The 25941-nt window shown below is 44.2% G+C and overlaps 1 protein-coding gene across 1 annotated transcript in view; it reads right to left on the bottom strand.

The window, feature by feature from the left end:
• Positions 1-1266: 1266 nt before the first annotated feature.
• SCD5 (stearoyl-CoA desaturase 5) overlaps positions 1267-25941 on the bottom strand; it is a 172201-nt gene continuing 147526 nt past the window's right edge. Inside the window, exons 4-5 of the mRNA XM_033214268.1 lie at positions 7286-7518; positions 1267-1847 (exon numbers count right to left, since the gene is read on the bottom strand). Coding sequence (XP_033070159.1) covers positions 1657-1847; positions 7286-7518 — 424 coding nt within the window. The 3' untranslated portion in view covers positions 1267-1656. The remainder of the gene's footprint in view (positions 1848-7285; positions 7519-25941) is intronic.

Genomic DNA, 25941 nt, shown 5'->3' with positions numbered 1-25941 from the left:
CACATGCTCTTTACAAAGCAACTTCACACACAAAATTTTTTAATCTAGAAGCTACATAATGATCACTTTATATTTTGCTACAAAATCAATAAACGCTGCATGCAGATGAAACATTAGTAGACACGGAATTCTGGATAACTGTTAGTTCTTAAGATCTGATGGTCTGATGTGGAAAATTAATATGCTTATTTAGCAGAAGTAGCTAAAGTACATGCATCAGTGGCTGGGATCAATTAGAATATAAATTAGGTGTTTAAACATTTAAACGAGAGCTTAATTTGAGCTTAATTTGATATCTGGCATGTCTGAGTTATACACCCTTAAGATGACAATGGCACACAGAACAAAATCAAACATCTAAACAGGCATGATTTATAAGGTGGGCTGGGCATAGGGCTCAGGACACAAAACGAGCTGGGCAGTGAACAAATCTCTCTTGAAGCAAAGACAGCAGAGCATTAACAAGTGGTAAACATGGCAAAAAATATATATACAAGAGCCATTTCCTGTATTCTCATTTTTTTCAGTTTTTGATTCTCTTAAGCAAACAAAAAAAAACCACACACACACACAATAATTACAAAACAGAAACATTCTTTAGTTACCACATAGACCCTCTTTCTGTCTTCTACCCTGCCTCTCTGCTCCTTCAGATGGTTGTTTAAAAGCAATGCTGGGTTAATTGGTAGAAAATAAAATAAATGCTCTCTGGAACCACACTGAAAGAAAATTACTTTCCTTCCTCCTGTCAGGGTTAGCCTCATGTTCAAGCACATGACAATGTATATTTGACGTATTTTAGCTACAGCGATTAAATCACATGTCCACATTCTAAACTATAGTAATATTGACTTATAAAGTTTTTTCGGCCAGGCGCGGTGGCTCACGCCTGTAATCCCAGCACTTTGGGAGGCCGAGGAGGGTGGATCACAAGGTCATGAGATTGAGACCATCCTGACTAACACGGTGAAACCCCGTTTCTACTAAAAAAATACAAAAAATTAGCCAGGCGTGGTGGCGGGCGCCTGTAGTCCCAGCTACTTGGGAGGCTGAGGCAGGAGAATGGCGTGAACCCAGGAGGTGGAGCTTGCAGTGAGTGGAGATCCGGCCATTGCACTCCAGCCTAGGTTAAGAGTGTGAGACTCCGTCTCAAAAAAAAAAAAAGAAAAAAGTTTTTCGGCCAGGCGCGGTGGCTCACGCCTGTAATCCTAGCACTTTGGGAGGCTGAGGCGGGTGGATTGCCTGAGGTCAGACTGGTCTCCAGTCTGGCCAACATGATGAAACCCCGTCTCTACTAAAAATACAAAAAAATTAGCTGGGCATGGTGGCAGGCTCCTGTAATCTCAGCTACTCAGGAGGCTGAGGCAGGGTAATTGCTTGAACCAGGGAGGTGGAGGCTGCAGTGAGCCGAGATTGCATCACTGCACTCCAGCCTGGGTGACAGAGTGAGACTCTGTCTCAAAAAAAAAAATGTTTTTTCATTGATAATTGTATTTCAACATTATTTTGAGACAAACAAAAAAATTCCCAAGCCACATAATTCCATTCCTTCCCCACCCTCTGCCCCTCCCACAACCCAATGTACAAGAGAACTATTGTAACCAAAGCCATGAACCGAGGGTACAATGGCAGACATGTGGGATGGCTGTTCCAGGTTCAAGCACTGCTGTCTCCAGTCCTGGCCTTCCGGGCCTCGATCATCGGCTTGGTTGCCCGTTTGCGGTCAGTGGCCAGCCCCAGCCAGCACATGAAATCAATGAACCAGGTGGTTGGGTTAAAATTTAAGCCAAATTCACTCGCAGAGTAGTCAAAGGGAAAGGTGTGATGGTAATTATGGAAGCCTTCACCTGGAAGACAAAGCGGGCATTGAAATAATTCAATCACCACTTCTCTGCATAGATTTTTTGCATCACCTATTTTTTCAGGGTTTACCATGTGCAGGACATGGTGTCAGGCTCGGTGAGGAGCAAAAGACTTGGTTACTGCCTCCAAAGGCATTGACTTAGTTAGCTAGACAAACAACATGAACAGAAAAAATAGCAATAAAGTTAGCACATCGCCATAAGATTAACTTTCCTGTGTGAACTGTCGACATGATGCTATGACCTCGGAGCTATCCTTCCTAAGGTAAATGCTAAATGGCTGATAACAGATCATCATTTTGATGTACAATTGTTTTTAAAAAATAGTTTCTGTGGGCTGGAGTGATTTAAAAATCCTTTTTTGGAAGAGCTTAGGAGAGAGAAAGGAGAATCATTCAAACAGGTAACTAAAATATCTTTAAGTATCTAGAATGTACTTATATATTATTCTACCCCTTCCAGTGGTCAGTGGGCAGCTTTTACCCTCTTGCTTTTTTTTTCATGAAGCTTTTCTTTATTATTATTATTATTATTATTATTTTATTTATTATACTTTAAGTTCTAGGGTACATGTGCACAACATGCAGGTTTGTTACATGTGTATACAGGTGCCATGTTGGTGTGCTGCACCCATTAACTCATCATTTACATTAGGTATATCTCCTAATGCTATCCCTCCCCACTCCCCCCACCCCATGACAGGCCCTGGTGTGTGATGTTCCCTACCCTGTGTCCAAGTGATCTCATTGTTCAGTTCCCACCTATGAGTGAGAACATGTGGTGTTTGGTTTTCTGTCCTTGTGATAGTTTGCTGAGAATGGTGGTTTCCAGCTTCATCGATGTCGCTACAAAGGACAGGAACTCATCCTTTTTAATGGCTGCATAGTATTCCATGGTGTATATGTGCCACATTTTCTTAATCCAGTCTATCATTAATGGACATTTGGGTTCGTTCCAAGTCTTTGCTATTGTGAATAGTGCCACAATAAACATACGTGTGCATGTGTCTTTATAGCAGCATGATTCATAATCCTTTGGGTATATACCTAGTAAATGGGATGGCTGGGTCAAATGGTGTTTCTAGTTCTAGATCCTTGAGGAATCGCCACACTGTCTTCCACAATGGTTGAACTAGTTTACAGTCCCACCAACAGTGTAAAAGTGTTCCTATTTATCCATATCCTCTCCAGCTCTCATTGTTTCCTGACTTTTTAATGATCGCCATTCTAACTGGTGTGAGACGGTATCTCATTGTGGTTTTGATTTGCATTACTCTCTCACTTCTTTTAAAAGATGTACTCATGAGCGCTCTCATGGCTTCTCTGATTTGATTTTTAAAATTTCTTTTACTTATTTTTTAATTGACAAATAAAATTTGTATATATTTATCATGTACAACATGGGGTTTTGAGATATGTATAAATTTTGGAATAGTTAAATTGAGCCAAGTGACATGTGCATTACCTCACATACTTATGTTTTTATGGTAAGAACACTTAAAATCTACTCTCTCAGTGATTTAAGTGTAAGAACACTTAAAATCTACTCTCTCAGTGATTTTCAATAATACAATACATTGTTATTGACTGTAGTCACTATTGCCATGTTTTATAATAGACCTCTTGAACTTGTTCCTCTAGTCAGACTATAAATGTGTACCCTTTGACCAATCTCTCTCAACAACCCCTCTGCCCCAGTCTCTGGTAACCACCATTCTACTCTACTTCTATGAGTTCAAATTTTTTAGATTCCACATAGAAGTGAGATTGTGCAGCGTTTGTCTTTCTGTGCTTGGCTTACTTCACTTAGCATAAGGTCCTCCAGGTTCATTCAAGTTGTTGCAAATAACAGGATTTTCTCTTTTTTTTAAGGCTGAATAGTATTCCATGATGCATATGTGATACATTTTCTTTTTTTTTTTTGAGACAGAGTCTTGCTCTGTCACCCATGCTAGAGTGCAGTGGCCGGATCTCACTCACTGCAAGCTCCGCCTCTTGGGTTTAGCCATTCTCCTGCCTCAGCCTCCCGAGTAGCTGGGACTACAGGCGCCCACCACCTCGCCCAGCTAGTTCTTTTTTTGTATTTTTTAGTAGAGATGGGGTTTCACCGGGTTAGCCAGGATAGTTTCGATCTCCTGACCTCGTGATCCGCCCATCTCGGCCTCCCAAAGTGCTGGGATTACAGGCTTGAGCCACCGCGCCCGGCCTATGATACATTTTCTTTATCCATTCATCTGTTGATGGACACTTAATTTGATTGTACATCTTGGCTACTGTGAATAATCCTGTTTAAACATGGGAGTGTAGCTATCTCTTCAACATCCTGATTTCATTTCCTTTGGATATATACCCAGAAGTAGGGCTGTTAGATCATATGGTAGCTCTATTTTTAATTTTTTGAGCAACCTCCATACTGTTTTCCATAATGACTATACTAATTTACATTCTAACCAACAGTGTGCAAGGGTTCCCTTTTTTCACATCCTCACCAACACTTGTTATCTTTTATCCTTCTGATAATAGTCATTCAAATAAGTGTGAGGTAATATCTCATTGTGGCTTTAATTTTCATTTCTCTAATGAATTAGTTCATTTGATTTTCATAAACAGCTTTATTGAGATAAAATTCACTTACTGTATAATTCACCCTCTTGAAGTATACAATTTAATGGCTTTTAATATATTCACAGTTATGCATCCATCACCACAATGAATTTTACAACATTTTCATTACTCTCCAAAAAGACCCACGTGCCTTAACCATCACCCCCAACCGCCTCCTACTCCCTCCCAGTCCTGTTTTCTATCTGTGTAGATTTGCCTATTTTGGACATTTCATATAAATAAAATCATACAATATGTAGTCCTTTGTGACTAGCTTCTGTCACTTAAAAAATGTTTTCAAGGTTCATTCATGTTGTATCAAGTATCAGCTCTTCATTCGTTTTATTGCCAAACAGTATTTCATTACATGGATGTACAACATCGTGTATATCCATTCATCAGTGATGGACATTTGAGTTGTTTCCACTTTCAGCTATTATGGATAATGTTGCTATGAACATTCATATACAAGTTTTTGTGTGGACATATGTTTTCATTTCTCTTTGGTATAAATGTAGGAGTGGAGTTGCTGGATCATACAGTAACTATTTTTAACTGTTTGAGAAACTGTCAGACTCTTACTTCTTAAGTGGCTACTAGTCATCATATAGTTCTCCTATTGACCCTGTTTAGAAGATTTTGAGTACCTCAAGATGGATCCATGCATGGTCTGCAATTTTCTTTTAAATTTAGGACATCCCTACCCTGCACACCACCTCACCGCCTCATCATTTTTAGTGTTTTTCCTGGATTAAAGAGCAGTATGGAAAAGTTTCTTCACCCTATTTTCAGAAATAGGCACTATGATGTATTCCCCACTCTACTGCACAGTTGGGTATGGCAAGAGCTTTCCAAGGACTCTTGGGAGGCAAACTGGGAGTCCAGTGTTGACATGGATAGACTTATAACCAATGCCCAGCTCCTTAGGGCTCGTGTCATGGCCACACTGCTTGAGTCTCCTGGCCCATCCATTCCTACACGGTGACCGCCCATCTTGTCCCCATTTCTGTCTACTCACAGAATCAACACTGCTCACAGCTCCCTGCACTACACTCCTTTTAGAAGATGCAGGGCAAGAGGAGGGGAAAGCCATAGAAAGGGTCGGGGCACCACTCCTCCTGTTTTCCAAGGTACTTTCTCCTTGCTTATGCAGTTATTCCCTGCCTAAATGTAGTGTTCGCTCCACCTTCTATTGCTGCCATCAATGCAAGTTGACAAGAACTTTGGGATCCCTGGGGTCTGAAAAACAGATGGCCCTAATGAAGTGATGCAGCATCTCATCACCGAGTGACACAGAGACCATTTCTACTTAACAGTAGGAACCTTCCTGTGTTTGATCAAGGCTCAGCTTACCAACAAGTCTGAGTTGCTTCTATAAAGGTACAGCTAATATTTCTTAATCACCTGTCATGTACCAGGCACAGTGCTAAGTGCTTTAACAGGTATTAACTCCTTTTAGCCTGAGGTCTCTGAAGTAACTGCTATGATTATTCCTGCTATGATTAAAACGAGGACATAAATGCACAGAAGGGACAAGTAAGTGCCTAAGAACACATGACTGGCAATAAAAACAACATCACAGGCTGGGCACGGTGGCTCACTCCTGTAATCCCAACACTTTGGGAGGCCGAGGCGGGCAGATTACAAGGTCAGGAGTTCAAGACCATCCTGGCTAACACGGTGAAACCCTGTCTCTACTAAAAAATACCAAAAAATTAGCCAGGCATGGTGGCGGGCACCTGTAGTCCCAGCTACTCGGGAGGCTGAGGCAGGAGAATGGCGTGAACCCGGGAGGCGGAGCTTGCAGTGAGCTGAGATCATGCCACTGCACTCCAGCCTGGGCGACAGAGCGAGACTCCATTTCAAAAAAAAAGTAACATCATGAAGGCTTGTTTCATACAAGCACTGGCAGGAACACTCTGTATCTCTGTATCGACTCATCTAGCCCTCTAATGACCCCAGGAGGAGGTAAGTGCTAATATTACCCCCACTTTACAGATGGGGACACAAAAGGTAGAAGAACGGGTGACTTGCCCAGAGAGTAAGTGGAGGAAACAGGACTCAACCAAAGTCACTGACTCCAGAGGCCTCGCTCGTAACTGTTTTATGGTCCCGTGAAATGCCACATCTCATTCCTTCCCACGCCTTTGTTTGAAGGCCTTTTCTCTTAAGCTCTGCCAACTGATTGGACAGCTGAGGCCAGAATGGTCAGGGCAGTTTGAGAGAAGGGTCAACTGCTGCTTCTCCTTTAGAACATTTCCATGGTCATGATGAATAACTAGTAGTTACTGATTACCTGCTACATGCCAGGCACTGTACTAAGCGGTTTACATACTCCTATGAAGTAAGCATTGCTAGTCCCATTTCACAGATAGGACAACTGTAAATCAGAGAGATCACACGACTTGTCCAAGAGTCAGGATCCTAAAGCCAAAGCTCCTCTGGCGGGCCAAGGAAGGCGGATTACTCGGGGTCAGGAGTTCGAGACTATCCTGGCCAACATGGTGAAACCCCGTCTCTACTAAAAAAAAAAAAAACATTAGCCAGGGATAGTGGTGGATGCCTGTAATCCCAGCTCCTCAGGAGGCTGGGGCAGGAGAATTGCTTGAACCCAGGAGGCAGAGGCTGCAGTCAGCTGAGATTGTACCGCTGCACTCCAGACTGGGCAACACAGTGAAACTCTGTTTCGGAAAAAAATAAAAGCTCAAGTTCACTGAACTCCACTCCACTGGTTCTCTTTACTGATTCCACAAAACTACTGAGAGGCCAAGAAAACCTGGGCCACCATTCTCCCCACTGGCCCTCACCACCCCTACTTACCAATGGCACCCAGAGCGACGAGTGGGTTCTGCCGAGGGCTGATGTACTTGTCATAGGGCCGGTTTCCATACATGTGGGCGGCGCTGTTGACTAGCCAGGCGACGTTGAGTGAGATGGTATAGCGGAGAATAGAGGCCAAGAAGTAGGAATTCCACAGGCTCTCTCCCCAGATGTACCAGGGCACCAGCGTGGGGACCGCGAAGCACATGAGCACCACGGAGATCTTATAGTACCTACAGGGCAAGACACCGTATCACCAGGAGGACCCGCTGATGGGACAGGGGATGGGCTGGGCAAGTCACAGGGAAAGTCAGAAAAAAGCCCAAGGAGGGAAGTGTGCCAGTCAGTTCCTTCAACGCTTTCTATATACGGAAGCCTGTTGTGTGGGGCTCACAGGACCCATATACCTGCAGGGGCTAAGCAGGTGACCCAAATTTGAGAGTTGGGACAGGTAGAATGCTATAGGAAGTGGTAGGCCCTGTGGCATACCTCAGAAGAATTTCAGTATAATCAACACTGTGCTGGCCAAACCCATGTATCTTAGAGTGACATTTATCCCACAAGCACCAGTTCGAGATAGCACCTAGAGATTTCTTTCTTCAATCAACCTGATATTCAGGTTTTCTCAGATAATTTTGAGAAACATTTAATACTTCTTAAATAATTTTAGGTACATAATTCTGTACTAACTCACCTTGGTAAAAAGGTGGACAATCTTCCACTCCAAAAAAGTTCTCTGTCCATCAGAGATATACATTCCAAACCAGCAAAAAAAACCCCAAAAAACAAAAAAACAAACAACAACAAAAAAATAAATATAGAAACAGGCATGGCCACATAGAAAGTAATCATTAAGAAGCAAATCACCCATAGTTTGAGTTCTGGACCTATGCATCCAGCAAACATTTACTGAGTACCTGCTATGTGCCAGACCCTGAGTGTTACTGATACATGAGCTAAGTGCTGGCGATTCAAAGACAAGTTAGGTGCAGCCCCCACCCCCGGCTTCAGCCAAGTGGAGCCACTGCTCACCGCCCGCTTACCATGCAGGATTGCCTCTACGCAGGGACAGGAGAAGGGCTGGAACATGAAAGTATCTGAAGCTACCTGTTCACAGCGTGTTCCTCCTCGGCCTCCAGCAGCCTAATCAAGCTTCTGGAAGGCCTCTGTTAAGATGCATATGTATCTTATGCATCTTAACAGATGTGCGGCAGTGTGAGGAGTGCAGGCACAGTGTGAGGGCATGAAATTTGGTAGGCGGAACACTGACTTGAGTCCAGATCTGATTATGTATGTTGAACGTGCCTTTTTTTTTTTTTCTTTCTTCTAGTGTATGGTTCTTTTTAAAATTTTTTATTTTAAGTTCCAGGACACATGTGCAGGACGTGCAGGTTTGTTACACAGGGAAACATGTGCCATGATGGTCTGCTGCACCTATCAACCCATCGCCTATTTATCCTGATGCTTTCCCCTCCCTGCCGCACTGACAGGCCCCAGTGTGTGTTGTTCCCCTTCCTGTGTCCATGTGCTCTCATTGCTCAGCTCCCACTTATAAGTGAGAACATGCGGTGTTTGGTTTTCTGTTCCTGTGTTAATTTGCTGAGGATAATGGCTTCCAGCTCCATCCATGTCCCTGCAAAGGACATGATCTTGTTCCCTTTTATGGCTGCATAGTATTCCATGGTGTTTAGAACATGCCTCTTTTTATTCTTTCACTCTTCTCCTATGCACAATTAGATGCCCTGCCCCCTGCCCTGTCCCGAAAAGAAAAAAAAAGAAAAAAAAATCTGGGATGTGAGCTCCATTGACAGGCATGGATGGGCAAATGGGCTCAAGGAAATGGGGAAAGGGGGGAGTGGTGACTGCATGCATGACTGGAGTAGCTACTGCTGGGGCAGCTGAACTTGGATTTTGATGGGACATAATATACCTCTGGATTATCCTCTCAGGGAATAAAATAAGGGACTGTTTTTCCATTGGCTCCAATACCTCCTTGGCATCAAGGGGTGCCACGTGGGATATTGGCTCCCTCACACTTCCAGGTTTGCTTGGCTCAGAACAGCCAAGTGGGCTCTACAGGCATCTCAGGCAGGAAGTAAGAGAAGCCACACACATATATACACCATGGAATACTATGCAGCCATCAAAAAGGATGAGTTTGCGTCCTTTGTGGGGACATGGATGCAGCTGGAAACCATCATTCTTAGCAAACTATCACAAGAAGAGAAAACCAAACACCGCATGTTCTCACTCATAGGTGGGAACTGAACAATGAGATCACTTGGACTCGGGAAGGGGAACATCACACACTGGGGCCTATCATAGGGAGGGGGGAGGAGGGAGGGATTGCACTGGGGAGTTATACATGATATAAACGTTATGCACATGTACCCTAGAACTTAAAGTATAATAATAAAAAAAAAAAAAAAGAGAAGCCACACAGCTCAGCAAGGTGCTGTTACACCTGTGCCAGCAGGTGGCTGAACACACAGCTGGAGTGAAAAGCTGGGCTGAGAATATGAGTGTCTTGAGACGTACCCAACACAGGTAGAAATTGCAGTACCGCAGGGTTGTTGTGAGGATCAAATACTAATAGCTAAGGCATACTATGTGCTTGCCATATGCTAGGGCAGTCTGAGACCTTTATATGTATTGACTCATTTAATTCTAACAAACATTCTCTGAAGATGGGACTATTACCCCCGTTTTACAGATAGGGAAATTGAGCAACAGAAAGGGGTAGCTGGCCCAAAGTCGCAAGACTCATAAGCGGTGGGACAGAAATTCAAATTCAGGCAGTCACTTCAGAGACCACCATGCTATTCTGCCTTGCAATTGAAATAACGTACGTCAATGTGTTTTGCAGACTGCTAGCTGTGCGTCAACTCCCATCATGGTAAATATTTTTACTGGGCACCATATTAACCCATCAGCACCCATTTTCCAGTCACTGGGATACAGGATGGCTGCATTTTAGTGGATAGTGGGTGCCTAAGGAAGTCAAATGAGGGGGCTGTGTTTGGAGGGGCAAAGACCAAAGACAACTAAGGGACTCAGGGCCTTAGAGGTGGCTTTCTAGAGTCATGGGCAGAAGGCTCTTAGGGAGTTCTCTCCAGATGATCTTTGAGTAAGGGAGGAAGGCAGCACTGGGCAGAGGGAGGTCACCCACAGTGAGTTTCAGCAGATCCGATGGGGCATTCTGGGCCAGATGATCTTAAGACCTGTATGAAATTGAAAGGTATTATCCTTGCATTATCTGGGCATTGGCCTCAAGGAGCCCCTGGGCGGGCAAATGTTTGGGCGAGGCAGCTGTCTGTGGCCAAGGGCAATTTCCAGAAAGGACCACAGCCAAGACCTGGGAGCATTATCGAAGAGGATGTCTGTGTGGAGTGCACAGGCCCTGCATAGGCCAAGGACCTGGGAGCTGGTGGTGAGCATGTAAGGAGGAAGGGGCTACGGAGGGAACATGGAAGAGGTACCCAGAGACTTGGCTCTGTTACTTCTTGTTTGCACCTCTGAGGAGGAGAGAAAGCAACTGAACAATGGCAACAGAAGCCATCTTGCAACTCCAGCAGCTTCCTCTCCTTCCTCCACTCTCTGGATTACAAGCCAGGCCTTTCAAGGGAGCCTCTCCCAGTCCTGCTCTGAGCCATTGTCCCCACCCCCATCTTGCTTCTGAAAGAAGAGGGAGAGAAACATGTGTGGAAAGCTTGCTCTCTGCCGGGCCCTGGGCACTTCTCTCTCTGAATGTTTGCAGCAGGTTTGGAGTAGACACCCTCGGGTAATGAAGGCCCCAGGCAGAGGGAGGTGCCATGGCCTCCCAGGGAGAGACCAAGGCCCTGCTCTGGCTCCTCTTGTCTGACCCCAGTCCTGTGGAACCAGCCTTCTCTAGTCTGACCCCAGCCTGTAGCACCCAGCTTCCACTCAGACCCTGCCCCTGCCTCCTCCCTCTGAACTGTTTGAAGAGCCTCCTGCCTGCCTTGGCTCTGCTTCTAGAAGCTCTACCCTGCCAAGCGGGTGGGTCCCTGTGAACAGACAGCAATAGCAATGTGATTTCCCAAGGGTAAGGAGGAAAAAGGCCCGGGCTTCCCCAACTAGAACCCCCGTGGTCCAGGCACATTTCCCCTTCCTCAAAAAAGACATTCTTAAAAAAAAATAATAATCACTGTCCTCATTCCAATGATGCTGCAGAGATCTACTTCTAGGGTTGTTCCCTGATTGTCCTCCCTGTAATCGGCTAGGATTCCTCTTTGTATGTTCAGTAGAATGGATGAAAGAAGGAATTTTTAGGGGGCACAGTAAGTCTGTGTAGGATAGCCAGTGAGATGGGTCTTGATGCTGAAAACGGTCTAAAAATCCTCCCTGACCATCTCAAGCCGACTTAGCAAATCCTTCCTGAGTAGGGAGTACCCCTTCCTCCTGTGCACTTTCAGCCTCCAGCAGCTGGTCTCCTTCTAATAACAGTCACTGGCCTTTGTGCTTCAGAAGAAGTGCTGAGATGGCTCCCCAGCTTCCTCATCTAATAACACTCAAACCGGAATGGTCTCGCCAAGGGGCCACAGAGCAACTCCACAGCGCCCTCTTGCACCTACTCCTTCCTCATTTTAGATTTCCTTTCTTCATCTGGTGATAGGGAGGAGGGCTGGAGAGGAGTCATTGATGCTGCCCTGTCCTTTTGCTAAATGGGTTTTTTGTTGTTGAAAAGCATCACAGAACATTTAACTACACAATGCCTTCTAGCTGTGTGACCTTGAATGAATTATTTAATCGCACTGAGCCTCAGGTTTCTCTTCTATAAAATGCTGTACTAATAAATGTATTGGGTGCTTACTACATGCCAGGTACTGCCCTAGAACTGAGACAGAAGGTGAACAAGGCCAGGCGTGGTGGCTTATGTCTGTAATTCCAGCTACTGGGGAGGCTGAGGCAGGAGAATTGCTTGAACCCGGGAGGCAGAGGTTGCAGTGAGCCAAGATCATGCCATTGCATTCCAGCCTGGGTGAAGAAGCGAAACTCCATGTCAAAATTTAAAAAAGGTGAATAAAACAGACAATCCCCGGCTTTGTGGAGCGGAGTATGCTGGCAGAGATCTCTATATCTGGTATATTCTGGCAGGGAACACAGACAATGAACAATATAAATAAGCAAAACTAATGCACATTAGTGGTAAATACCAGGAAGAAAAAAACAAAGCAGAGAAGGAGAATATGATACATTAAGGGCAGGCACTGAAATTTTAAATAGTGTGTCTATGGGAGGGCTTGCCGACACTATGGTTTTTGACTAAAGGCTTGAGGAAGTGAGAGTTAGCCATCTGGCTAATTGGGGGCAGGGTACCCACAAATAGCAAGGCCCTGAAGTCATGCAGACTGGGGTTGCATGAAACTTGGAGCTGGAGCAAATGAACAAGAGGGAGGGTTGTAGGAGATAAAGTAGGAATAATGGGGGATCAAGTTTGGAGGGCCTTGTAGGCAACTGTCACATGATCCAGGTTAAAGAATATGGTGGCCTGAACCTGGATAGTCATGGAGGTGGTAAGAAATGGTCAGAATCTGGGTATATTTCTAAAGTAGAGTGGCAGGACTTGTTAACAGACTCCATGTTGGAGAGAAAGAGTGGAGTCAAGGATGACACCAAGGATGAAGATGCCCTAAGCCTATGTAGGGGAGAACGGAGGAGGAGCTGGTTTGGAGTGGCATATGAAGAGCTCTGCCTTGGACATGGTAAGTGGGAGATGCCCAATGTACTTCCAAACGGGGCTGCCAGGTAGGAGATATTAACATATAGGTCTGGAGTCGAGATGTGCCCTAGAGAGAGGTGGGGACGGGAGTTGAAGTTTGCAACTCATCAGCATATTTATGATGTCGCTCACATACGTTTTTTAATGAGTTCCATAATGGCCCTATGACGTAGTTTTTATAACGTCTTTTGCAGGAACTGTGCAGAGGTCCAGAGAGGTCATGGGCCTTCCCTACAGCCACACCGGATGTATAGAGCATGGGAAGGTCTCAAACTCAATTCTTAAACCCTGAATGTCTGCTGCCTCTAGTATAACCTGCTGCTCACTCAGCCAACCAAGAACATGGCACAGGGAGAGGGAAACTTACCCAGCAGTAAATGCAGCTGGAGTGTTGAACATAGACCTTGCCCCATGAGTTGCATATATTTGAGTAAAAATATTGTCCCCTCAAGGTTAGAAGCGGACACTGTGTACACTCTAGATAGACTGAGCTTCTTCCTGTTCTTAAACTGAACCACACGCTGTCCTGTGTCTATGACACTCTTCCCCAGCCCTGGCTGACTTGCCTCTTCCAAGTACCAGTCTGAACATCACTTCCTCTCAGGGGTTTTCTTCAGTCCCCCTGGACCAGGCGAGGTGCACTGCACAGCGTTCCTGTAGCATGTTGTCCTTCTCATCTCTCAGTATTCACACATGCTAGCTTAACAGGCAGCCTAACCTGCTAGATCAGGGCTCGCAGTCCTGACTGCACATTAGAATCAACTGGGAACATTTAAAAGTGACTGATGCTGAGTATTCACTGCAGACCAAGTGAATCAGAATCTCTGCTCTGGGCATTTCTATTTTTAAAGCCACCCTGTTGCAAACATTGATGGTAGCTTCGCTTTATTCTTCCTCATCCCATCCTTTCTTTCTTGCTGGAATGTCTGGGTTTTCTTCAGGTATCTTACTGTCCTGCTTTAGGGGAATGTAGACCCTATCCAGGGCCCTGGTCCTGATTGGTTTAAGGCAATTTTGGTAATCTCCTTCACTTTGCAAATAATTAATTTAGGAGTGGGCATGTGACACAATAGAGGCCAATAAGACTCGAGAGAAAGGATGACCGTACCTTTAAAAAAGGGAAGTAAATGTTAGCAAGGATGTAGAAATACTGGACTCCTCATGCACTGATAGAGGAATGTGAAGTGACGCAGCCACTGCAGGAAATGGTTTGATGGTTTCTCCAAAGGTTAAATATCAAGTTATCACATGACACAGGATTTTCACTCCCAGGTATGTATCCAAAAGAATAAAAAGCAGGGACATGAACAGATATCTGTATGCGCATGTTGGTAGCTACGTTATTCAGTGGATGAGTAGACAGACAACGTTGTACATATATACACTAGAACACTAGTCAGCCATGAAGAGGAATGAGATTTTCATATATGCTGCAACATGGATGAGCCTTGAAAACATTAAGATTAGTAAAATAAACCAGACAAAAAGGACAAATACTGTATGCTTATACTTGAGGCACCTACAATAGGAAAATTCATAGAGACAAAAGAGAATAGAAATTACCAGGAGCGCCGGGCACGGTGGCTCAAGCCTGTAATCCCAGCACTTTGGGAGGCCGAGACGGGCGGATCACAAGGTCAGGAGATCGAGACCATCCTGGCTAACCCGGTGAAACCCCATCTCTACTAAAAAATACAAAAAACTAGCCGGGCGAGGTGGCGGGCGCCGGTAGTCCCAGCTACTCGGGAGGCTGAGGCAGGAGAATGGCGTGAACCCAGGAAGCGGAGCTTGCACAGTGAGCTGAGATCCAGCCACTGCACTCCAGTTTGGGCAACAGAGTGAGATTCCGTCTCAAAAAAAAAAAGAAATTACCAGGAGCTGAGGGTGAAGAGAAAGTTATTATTCCATGAGAACACAGTTTTTATGGGAATGATGACAAAGTTTTGTGTATAGTGGTGATGGTTATACATTATCATTAGTGTACTTAATGCCACAGAATTGCACTCTTATGAATGGTTAAAATGATGAATATTATGTTTTGTATATTTCACCACAATAAAGAAAGAGAAATACAAGGAAATATCTTCCTCAACAATAGAAAGAGCACAAGGGCAGAAATCATTTCTCTTTCCTGCAGTGACACCCGGTCCGGCAACAGCCATCTGTGACTATGAAAGGAAGAAGCCTGAGAAGCAAAGTTGCCTTTTCAGGGTGACAGAGCAGATGGATGGAGAGCTCCTTAGATAAGCTGGTGAGCCACGGAACTAACCAATCCTGGAGGTGCTTTATCCCGGATGTCTTAGTTTGAGATGCAAGGAATGTCCTATTGTTGAAGCCAGTTGAGTCAAGATTCTCTGTAGAGTAGCTAAAAGCATCTTAGCACACTGTAATGGACATTGTGATGTGCCACCCAGGTCCCCACGTAGGATTAAAGGACTTACTCTCCCAGTAGCTGACAGTGCCGCCTCTGGTGGAGAGCTACCTTGCCCGAGGTCATGCTTCTCCCCTAATGACTGCACATCAGTGACTGACCAGAGGAGCCCACTGTCCAGGCCTGGTCCCCACTGGGCTAATGTCTCCACTGAGACTGTTCAAAGCCTAGCTTCTTCCCTTTACCCATCTTGCTTTTGCCCTTCTTCCACAGGTATTGATCCCAAGGACCTGCTCCAGTAAACTTTCTACAGTGTAATATCCATCTCAGAGCCAGTTTCTAGGGTAACCAGACCTATGACATGGATACACTGCTGGGCTGGCAGAATTCAGCAGAAAGGCCGACTCTCCAAGGTCTCACAGAGAGAATCCCACATGGCAAGCACTCCTAAATATTTGTGGAATAACTAACTGAATGATATTTTGGTTAATAAATGATGAGTCTTGGTTTCCCAAGAAAATAAAAACACTACAGTGATTTCAGTAAGGCAAGGAGTATGAGAGATACAATCCCAAGGTTTCCCAAAAACCACAACCATGCAATAACTGTGCAGACTGCTTTTGGGTTCTTCATAAGATGCTTACCTCTTGGATTAGTGCTCATGTAGGACTGTGTACATAAAGCCAAGAACTTAATTAAAGACATTCTTATCAGGACCCAACTCCCAGGTAGCAACAGATTTCACTTTGAGGGTTTCTACCCCCAGTTTAAATGAACAATTTCTGAGCTTGAGCTTTTAGGTCATTCCCTGAGCTTCCAATTATGGTAAAATTTTGACAATATTTAAGATTAACAGCCACTTTCACAGGTTAGGTCTTGGTTTGGAATGTGAGTGACTTCCTCTCTGCCTACCTATGAACACTCAGACCCTGGGATAGGAGAAGGTGCCTAAACTCATCAAGACAGCAAAAGAGTGGCCAGGTGCCAGTGGCTCACACCTGTAATTCCAGCACTTTGGGAGGCCAAGGTGGAAGGATCACTTGAGGTCAGGAGTTCAAGACCAGCCTGGCCAACACGGTGAAACCCCATGTCTACTAAAAATACAAAAACTAGCTGGGCGTGGAAGTGAACATCTGTAGTTCCAGGTACTAGAGAGGCTGAGGCAGTAGGATCGCTTGAACCTGGGAGGTGGAGATTGCAGTGAGCAGAGATTGCACCACGGCACTCTAGCCTGGGCGACAGAGTAAGACCCTGTCTCAAAAAAAAAAAAAAAAAAAAAATCAGAGGGCAAAAGAAAGAGGAAGAACTAGAGGGAAGGGGTGGGATCAACCCAAGAATGACCCAAAAAATAGACTGGCTCTCCTCCACAGATTTGAGACCATAGACCCAAATATTTGTCAAAAACGCAAAGGCAAAAGCAGTCAAACTCACTTTACAAGTATTTCTAGAGCAGCTTTCTACAGCTTGAAGGTGACAACTGATAAGGACAGGTCCACAACGGATGCTGAAAGCCTTTCCACTGCCCACCCCTCCCAAATTCTCATCGCACCAAAACCACAATTGGGAAGATGTTCCTCAGCATTTAGTTCTGGACAAGGAGTCCATTTTTACACAATCAAAAGGCATTGCACACAACAGCACCCCAATCCAAGTAAGCCTTGGACACAGAACACAAATCCAGATATGGGTGCTAACCTTTCAATTTCGTCAACTCCAATAAACTGGATCGACAAAGAGCACTGAAACACTAAGAATAGCCTTGAAACAAAAAATGTGTTTTGCTGAGAAGAAATAATTTGGAATTTCTTTTTATTTCCCCAAATCTGGGTGTGATAAGCATCTTCAAACTCTCATTTTTCTTTGGATGAAAAAGAAATCACTGTCTGCAAGCGTTTTCCTACTGCTTTGCTAACCCTAAACATAGCAGTCCAGAGCTGGTGGTGTGTGAGATCTCTAGAGTGAAATCTATTAGAGCATGAAGCGGGGGAAATGACTTGCCGACTTCCAAGGGGGCCAGCCTGAGGAAATGTGAAAAGAAGCAAACACCACAACGGGTGAGAAAGAAATTACAGCCCCACAAATGCACTGTAATGATGAGCGATGAGCTGTCACTGGCATCTTGATGAAACGTGTTTGGTTTTTTATTTTACGTAAAGCCTGGCCAGAAATTCATTTTCCCTACAATTTTTACATCTTGTAGGGGACAAAGAAAAATCATATGGATGCTTAGTAAACACTTATTTAGAGGACAAATGATATGCTTTGACAGTTTGCAAATGCATGGAACATTCTCTCCCCCTTCCTTTGTCTCCTCTGGCATTGCCCACAGGGAGGTGAAATATGTGATGCACGTGGATGCACATCTGAAAATGGAAGCCCATTTTGGGGGTAGCTCTATGGAATTTTGCCAAAAATCTTCCAAGCTTTTTGAATTGTTTAAGTTGAAAATGGGTTTTGTCTCTCCTGTGTGCAGTGTCTTTAAGTGAAAGCACTTAGGACTGCTGTGCTTGAAGTATTCTCTGAAGGTTGTAATCGAACTACTCCAGAGCTGGCTTTGACCCTGAATTAGTCTTGACATCTCCTCCCCTGTGCTACTCCATGATAAGCGGTCTGTGGAAGAAAACCTTTTACCTGGATCATCCAGATGCATGGCCTGCATCTTCTGGATACATCTCCTTCCCTGTGGAGGAAGCAGAGGGCAGACCACTGCTTCACAAAAGCATCTTCTTCACAACCTTGCAATGCAGCAGAGAAAAGATATTTTTCTCTGGCTTTGGCTTTTTTTTTTTTTTTTTTTGGCCCCTTTTCAGATGGAGTCTTGCGCTGTCACTCAGGCTGGAGTGCAGTGGTGTAATCTCAGCTCACTGCAGCTTCTGCTTCCTGGGTTTGAGTGATTCTCCTGCCTCAGCCTCCCCATTAGCTGGAATTACGGGCATGCAACACCATGCCAAGTTAATTTTTTGGTATTTTTAGAAGAGACAGGGTTTCACCATGTTGGCCAGGTTGGTCTTGAACTCCTGGCCTCAAGTGATCCATTCATCTTGGCTTCCCAAAGTGCTAAGATTACAGGCATGAGTCACCACACCCAGCCATCTCTACTTTTTTTGGTAGGAAAATTTTAAAGGAATGACAGTGACACTAGATAGTAGTGCCTGTACACATGTGCATGTGTGCCTGTGTGTTCATGTATGTGTGCAGGTGTGCTCCCCTGATTGTTTTAGCCTACATATATGTAGATCTTTTGCTGAAAGGACAACAGAGTACAATCCTCCACCCCATTCAAGGGAGCAAGTTTAATTCCAAAACTCTAACAACTATCAATAATAAGCTACACACCAGCAGCCAGTCAGTCTCCATTGGGGAAAAGAGCCAATGGAGTTATTTTAGCCACCTTCACCATCAATATCAGCTGAGGCAGCTGAATGGATTAGGTGGGCTGACCAGTTTTCTTGTTGAGGGTAAAAATGAACAGGCTGATATAACACAGCGTCTTCGTTTCTCATGTAAAAGATATGACCCTTGTGCACAACAATGTGCTCTAAAGGTTACACGGGTTCCCTCCCTGTGTTCAAGCTGCATTGTCCTCCTCATGCTCTCTAGTCTTCAGATATCAGCTCGAGATTGATTTTCTCCAGACCGTCTACCCTGATAGATCTCCTCTCAACTATGATTATTGCATCATTTGATGTCCCTTCAGTACAACCGTGCTGTAAAAACTCAGGAAGATAATCATTTCACGCAGCTGAGTCTTCTTCCTAGTTGAAGATATACATGTTCGATTACCTGGACTTAAAAAAAATTGTTTATGTTAGGAATGATAGTAAGAGGAGAAAATAAATACAGAAACTGTATATGGAAATCATTACTCATTTTTTTTTTTTGCCTTCTTAATCAGAGATTATGAAACAAACTTGACCTTCCTTGATAGTGAGGAATGTCTTAACCTGGGTTTCCCAGACAGCAGGACTCGAGTCAAAAGCTTATGTGCTATTATTTTATAAACAAAGCTCAAGTCCAGGGCAAGAGTGTGGGAAGCAGGGGAGGTGGGGCAGCTAACAGGAGAGTGTGTTACTGTACTAGCCACTATTTGCTATCTCAGTCGGGCTGCACCATCTTCCAAGAGGCCATCTGAGCCACTGAACCTCAGGACATTCCCTTTGGGAGATGTTTGGGAGAAGAATGTCTCACCAGCTCCCGCCTTTCATCCCAGCCCCTCCACCACATGCAAACTTCTGGATTGCAAATCTGGAGGCTGAGAGGTGCCTCAGGCTCCAACACCAACAGAGGAGTCCCAAGGCAGGACACCTACACGTGCAGGTGTGAAGAGGGTGTGTTGGGATGAATCTACCAAAGCCAGTTGGAGTGCACAGAGAGCTGCTCAGAGCAAATGGCCAAATGCCCTAGGACAGAGGAAGTCCAGAAAGAGTCTGCAGTGGTACCTAAGAGGTATCTCATGGCCTGAGCATGATCTTGAGAAACAACAGTGGATGCTCTGTGTTTTGCCAGCAGGGTCTATTGAGGTATGAGTCTCGATCTTATTTATATATGAGTCAGTTACTGTAAGAACTGGGTTCTTATATTTACTTATTAAATTTTGCTGGCCTATCCCTTAATTTCAGGTCTACCCTGAGCAGCTGTCATTTCTGTTTGCCAGTGTTGCCACCAGCAGTTGCTTCTTTGTTCCTTCTAACTTCTCTTTATCTGTCAAGGGTTTGAAAACCAGACAACTAAGACTACTCAATTTGTGTGCAAATCAAGAACACCTGGGCTCTGGGTGAGACTTGAAGGAGTCGGTCGTGCCGAGACGAAGAATGAAAACCTAGGAGGATTGTGACACAGATTCGAAGATCTCTTTATACGGAGCTACAGGGTGGAACATGTTCTTTGGAGTTTCGAGGATTCCATGCAATAATGGATATCATTCTGGCATATAGTGTCTAATAATGGTTCTCTTCGTTTATTTACAGGTCCTTGGTTTATTCCAGTTAAATGAAACTCCTAGATAGCTGAGTAGTGAGGCACCACTATATTTAGTTTTCGCTCCGCTATGTGCATTTGAACTTAATGACATTGTTATACTGTTTGTGATTTACTTGAAGATTCTCTAGTATAAATAGGGTGAGAGGGGTGTGTGTGTGTGTGTGTGTGTGTGTGTGCGTGTGATTCTTCACCTTAGTGGCATTCATTAAAATATGAAGTACTGTAACAAAAAAAATCCATATTTTGGGTATGCTTAGCGAGCACCTGGCGAGCTAATCAGTTCACATACCAGAGGTCTGTTACAAGGCTCCAACTATTTTTATTTCCAATCACCCCTAAAGAATTTGTAATTAGAATAAGGGAAATGAATTTTCACTGGTAAAATAAAGGTGTTCAAAATATTTGGCCTGGCTAAAAATACTCTAAGGGTACCTCCCAGTAGCAAACATTTTTCAGAGGGGCATTACCTAGGGCCTTGCTCCATCCTATGCCCCACCACTGACAGGATTCTGCGGCTGGATTCTGAATAGAAGGTGAACTGTGTGTGCCCTTAGATAACGGAGACTACCGTTATCATGACTTCCATGCAAGGGGCTGTCAGAGTGTCCAAAGGGCAGAGGTAGGTCTTCATTAAGTCTCACACTGCTACTTGTGGTAGAATTTGGTCTGACAACATGGGATTCTGATGTAGGGAAGACCCATGCCTTCCTCCTCTCACACTGGAGTTGGCCAAGGTAATTGACAGAAGACATGGCCAAATGGGTCTCCTGTTGAAACATCCACATCTTTGTAGGTAGTCCTCTCCCTGTATCTTTGAGGGTCACCCGGCCTTTGAAGGCACCATGAATACTGGAGATTACTGTTCATCTGGCGTGACCGTGCATGAATGGGTAGTATGCTCACAGAGTTTCCCTGCCTCATGCCGGGAGACAGAACTCCAGGCTGGTGAAACACACTTCGAGGGGACGAAACTCTACGAGTGGTGATGTCCATGTGCTGCTTCCTTCAGCATCATGCACAGTTCATGCCTGCTAAAGCTGCAGGTCTCAGCTGTAGGTTGTCTAGTGCTCTCTATAAACTAGATAGTAGACATACTCCTTGGTCCTCAATTATTTTTGGATGGGAGTGGGAGGGGTTGTTAGGTAGTTCATCAGGTTCAGTAAATGGAAAGATGAATAGCACATAGTCCTCATGAAGCTTATTGTCTAATAAGAGAGCTCTGTGAGCAGATTATTTTAATATAAAATGATAAGCATAACGGTGAGTTATGCCCATGATATCACAGACCTGCTAAGGAGGGCACTTTGTTCATCCCCCGGAAAATTGATCCAAAGCTCTTTGGTCTCAGGACCCTTTCACATTAAAAAAATAATTGAGGCCAGGCACAGTGGCTCATGCCTGTAATCACACACTTTGGGAGGCCAAGGCCAGTGGATTACTTGAGCCCAGGAGTTCAAGACCAGCTTGGGCAACACGGCAAAACTGCGTCTCTACAAAAAATACAAAAATTATCCAGGAATGTGGTACACACCTGTGGTCCCAGTTATTCTGGAGGCTGAGGTAGGAGATCACCTGAGCCTGGGGAAGTTGAGGCTACAGTGAGCTATGAGTGTGCCACTGCACTCCAGTCTGGGTGACAGAGTGAGAACTTGTGTCAAAAAAAAAAAAATTATTGAGAATGCCAAAGACCTTTTGTTTATGGGGGTTAGAGCTATTGCTATTTGCTGTATGGCAAATGTTTTATTAATTCATTAAATATCAAATGTTAATATGTTAATTATATAAAATTATATCTAAAAGATTACATATAAAATATGTGTATTTGTTAATATAAAATTAATATTAAATATATCAATTCATTGAAATATAAACCTATTACATGGTAAATAAATTACATATTTTTAGGAAAAATAACTGTATTTTTCAATGCAACAAAAAGACTCAGTGTGAAGAATGACACTGTGTGGTATCTTTGCAGATCTTCTGGAAGTCTGGCTTTATGAAAAGCAGCTGGATTCACCTATCTGCTGCTGCAGGCAGTCTGTTGCAATATGTTGTTTTCGTCGAAGTCTATGAAGAAAGTCTGTCTCACACAGATGTGTCGTTGGACAAGAGGACCTTACAGACCCTCTGGAAGGGTCTTGGGGACCCCCTGACCAAGAGTCTTTGGACTATATTTTGAGAACTACTGACCTTAGCTTCTTAGAGGTGAGTTTTGAAGAATGATTAAGAGTTGGTTAGGTGTAAAAAAGAAAGAATGGCATCCACAGCAACCTGGATGGAATTGGAGACTATTACTCTAAGTGAAGTTACCCAGGAATGGAAAACCAAACATCGTATGTTCTCACTCATATGTGGATGCTAAGATATGAGGACACAAAGGCATAAGAATGATACACTGGACTTTGGGGACTTGGGGGAAAGGGTGGGGGGTGGTGAGGGATAAAAGGCTACACATTAAGTACAGTGTACACCACTTGGGCGATGGGTGCACCAAAGTCTCAGAAATTACCACCACTAAAGAACTTATTCATGTCACCAAACACCACCTATTTCCCAAAAACCGATTGAAATGAAAAATTTAAAAATTGGCCAGGTGTGGTGGCTCATGCCTATAATCCCAGCACTTTGGGAGGCTGAGGCGGGCAGATCACCTGAGGTCAGGAGTTTGAGACCAGCCTGGCCAACATGGTGAAAACCCGTCTCTACAAAAAATACAAAATTAGCCAGGCGTGTTGGCACAAGCCTGTAGTCCTAGCTACTCGGGAGGCTGACGCAGGAGAATTGCTGGAACCTAGGCAGCGGAGGTTGCATGAGCTGAGATTGTGCCATTGCACTTCAGCCTGGGTAACAAGAGCGAAAACAAAACAAAATATAATAAAATGTAAGAAAAAATTAACTAGGTGAAAAACATAATAAGAACATTCTACGTCAGTGCTTCTCAAAACCATTACTGTGCATTTGAATCACCTGGGGTCTGGAGTGGGGCATGAGATCTTGCCTTTCTAACAAGCTCCTGGGTGACATTGATGCTGCTGGTCCTGGAACTACATTTCGAGGAGTGAGGATCTAAGCCAAAGAAACATGAGCAAAAGCACAGTGTCACGAAATAGCCTGAAGTGTGAGGGGAATGGCATTAGTAGGAAGTGAAGTACAAAACAGAAGCCAAGAGATAGGGTAACTGTGGCCATGGCATTGAGATAACAGTTGCAATTTTTTTTCCCAAGAGGAAGTTGTTAAAAAATTTTATGCAGGAGACAGCTCTGACTCATAATTAAGCAAGCACAGTTTCTTTTTTTTTTTTTTTTTTTTTTTTTTTGAGACGGAGTCTCGCTCTGTCGCCCAGGCTGGAGTGTAGTGGCCGGATCTCAGCTCACTGCAAGCTCCGCCTCCCGGGTTTACGCCATTCTCCCGCCTCAGCCTCCCGAGTAGCTGGGACTACAGGCGCCCACCACCTCGCCCGGCTAATTTTTTGTATTTTTTTTAGTAGAGACGGGGTTTCACCATGTTAGCCAGGATGGTCTCGATCTCCTGACCTCGTGAAGGCACAGTTTCTTATTCTGAATAACTCAGAAATGAAATAAAATATAAAACATACCAGCAAAGTAAGCAGGCAATAGGGTGAAGTGGAGGAAGAAGAAAGACATTATTCCCTATAAATATTATGACAGCGTAACTCAGTAGAAAGAGCATGCACTTTGGACCAAGACAGAGTTGGGTTCAGATTCCAATTCCACCGTTTACAAAATATTACTGAGTCGACTTCTCAGAGCCTCAGAGTCTACCATGCATAGAGATAAGGAAGAGGAATTTCATATGCACAAGGAAGTGTCTGGTGCACAATAGGTCCTCAATATACTAAAATCAACATCATAAAGAATGCTATAGAAATTATAAAAAATAACAACTGGAAGCTGTTATTGTTATTCTAAGACTAGATATAGACTTATACTGGGCTTATTAGAATTTTAAATTTTCAAGAGTAAAAAGAATACCTGACGGGGATCACTTCAAAGTAAATGTTTTGCCTATGTATATGCAAGGCAATGTCAGCTCATAATTGTCCACAGTAACCGAGGAGATGGAGACACATTAGATGCTGGTGACAATTAGAAGAGAAAGACTTTGGCCGGGCGCGGTGACTCAACCCTGTAATCCCAGCACTTTGGGATGCCGAGATGGGCGGATCACGAGGTCAGGAGACGGAGACCATCCTGGCTAACACGGTGAAATCCCGTCTCTACTAAAAATACAAAAAAAATAGCCGGGCGAGGTGGCGGGCGCCTGTAGTCCCAGCTACTCGGGAGGCTGAGGCAGGAGAATGGCGAGAACCCGGGAGGCGGAGCTTGCAGTGAGCTGAGATCCGGCCACTGCACTCCAGCCTGGGTGACAGAGTGAGACTCCGTCTCAAAAAAAAAAAAAAAAAGAAGAGAAAGACTTCAGTCAGGCACGCTCACATCTGTAGTCACAACACTTTGGGCAGCTGAGGCGGGCAGATCCCTTGAGCTCAGGAGTTCAAGACCAGCCTGGGCAGCATGACAAAACCCTGTCTCCACTAAAAATTCAAAAATTAGCTGGGTGTAGTGGTATGTGCCTGTAGTCCCGGCTACTTGGGAGGACCGAGACAGAAGGATCACTTGAGCCTGGAAGGTCGAGGCTCCAATGAGCCCTGTTCATGCCACTGTACTCCATCCTTGGCAACAAAGTGAAACCTTGTCTCAAGAAAAAAAAAAAAAAAAAAGAGAGAGAGAGAGAAAGATCTCAGACCCCTCAAGTTAATCATCCCTTCTTCTAATACAACTTGTACCCAAACTTTCAATATGCAGTTTGAATGGTTTAAATCTTGGTCGCCCACACCCTCTTCTCTTTTCCTGGTAGTTGGTACAGTTAACAATCAGCAAAGACACAAAGGGCACAGAGAAGAAATGCATTGTCATATTAAATAGAGCTACCACAGTTGTCGAATCTCTCCCTGCTCAAGCTCCCACATTAGAAGGTGTTTCCTAATCTCTATTCCTCTTTTTCTCCGGAAACACTTGACCTTCAAGATCCAGAAATCCCCTCACCACCACCTGGGATTCTAAGACTCTTAACATCACATTTTCCCCCTGAAATGTTGGTTATTACCGTCACATATGACATGTAGCTCTCTCAGTCCTTTACAAAAATTGTTGGCCCTCTGATTGTAAGAGAAAGTTTTCATTATCACAGAAATCCATGTTCTCAGTGGGGCAGAACTAGTTGGACAGAATTTGAAAGTTGATGATAGCTAGCTAGCTAGCTAGATAATAGATAGGCTTTCAAATTATGCCCAGCTAAGAACCATATATGTATACAGTTTCTCCAAATCTCTTGACAGTTAGGACATCTGAGTAATTGCTTTTCTCTTCTTTAAAATGGAAGACTAATAACACTAGGTTTATAAAAGAAAGTCAAATGGCGGAAGAGTCAGCACATTTCAGTTGAGTCAATGAGCATTTTTTTTTTTTTTTAATGAGACAGAGTCCTGCTCTGTCACCCAGGCTGGATTGCAATGGTGCAATCTCGGCTCACTGCAACCTCTGT

Source organism: Trachypithecus francoisi, unplaced genomic scaffold, assembly GCF_009764315.1.
Source record: "Trachypithecus francoisi isolate TF-2019V2 unplaced genomic scaffold, Tfra_2.0 Lachesis_group1, whole genome shotgun sequence".
Lineage (NCBI taxonomy): Eukaryota > Metazoa > Chordata > Mammalia > Primates > Cercopithecidae > Trachypithecus > Trachypithecus francoisi.
The sequence above is the reverse complement of the archived record's forward strand: the minus strand, read 5'-3'. Positions and strand labels throughout refer to the sequence as shown.